General features: G+C 68.3%; 1 protein-coding gene across 1 annotated transcript in view; it reads right to left on the bottom strand.

Moving 5' to 3' along the window:
• Positions 1-380: 380 nt before the first annotated feature.
• Positions 381-659, bottom strand: part of PLCD3 (phospholipase C delta 3) — a 7,255-nt gene continuing 6,976 nt past the window's right edge. The window contains exon 12 of the mRNA XM_026076216.1: positions 381-437. Coding sequence (XP_025932001.1) covers positions 381-437 — 57 coding nt within the window. The remainder of the gene's footprint in view (positions 438-659) is intronic.

The following is a 659-nucleotide window of genomic DNA, read 5'->3' as shown; positions in this document are numbered from 1 at the left end:
GAGGGGTACTGGGCTGGTTTGGGCTGAGGGGTGCCGGGTTGTGGATGAGCCATGGGGTGCTGGGTTGGGGTGGGCCAAGAGGCGCTGGGTCGAGGTGGACCGAGGGGTGCTGGGTCGGGGTGGGTTGAGGTGGGGTGAGGGGTGCTGGGTCAGGGAGGGCTGATGCCTGTGCTGGGGTGGGCCAAGGGCTGCCAGGTAGGGGAGGGGGCTGACGTCCACACCGGACTGGGCCAAGGGGTGCTGGGTTGAGGGGACCAAGGGGTGCTGGGTTGCAGGTGAGCTGATGTCCATGTTGCGGTGGGCCGAGGGGTGCTGGGTAGGAGTGGGCCAGGCTGGGGTGGGCCGAGGGGTGCTGGATCAGGTGGTCCAAGGGTGCTGGGTCACGGTGGGCTGATGCCTGTGCTGGGGTGGGCCAAGGGGTGCTGAGTTGGAGTGGGCTGAGGGCCAACGGGTCACTGAGGGGGCTGATGCCGGCACTGGGGGTGGGCTGAAGGGTGCCAGGTCGGGGGGGGGACCAAGGGGTACCAGGTCAGGGGGGTTGAGGGGTGCTGGGTTGGGGGGGGAGGCTGATGCCCATGCCAGGTTGGGCCAAGGTGAGCTGGGTCAGGATGGGCCGAGGGGTGCTGGATCCAATGGGTCAAGGGTTAATGGATCAGGTG

Source organism: Apteryx rowi, unplaced genomic scaffold, assembly GCF_003343035.1.
Source record: "Apteryx rowi isolate R43461 unplaced genomic scaffold, aptRow1 scaffold_428, whole genome shotgun sequence".
NCBI lineage: Eukaryota > Metazoa > Chordata > Aves > Apterygiformes > Apterygidae > Apteryx > Apteryx rowi.
The sequence above is the reverse complement of the archived record's forward strand: the minus strand, read 5'-3'. Positions and strand labels throughout refer to the sequence as shown.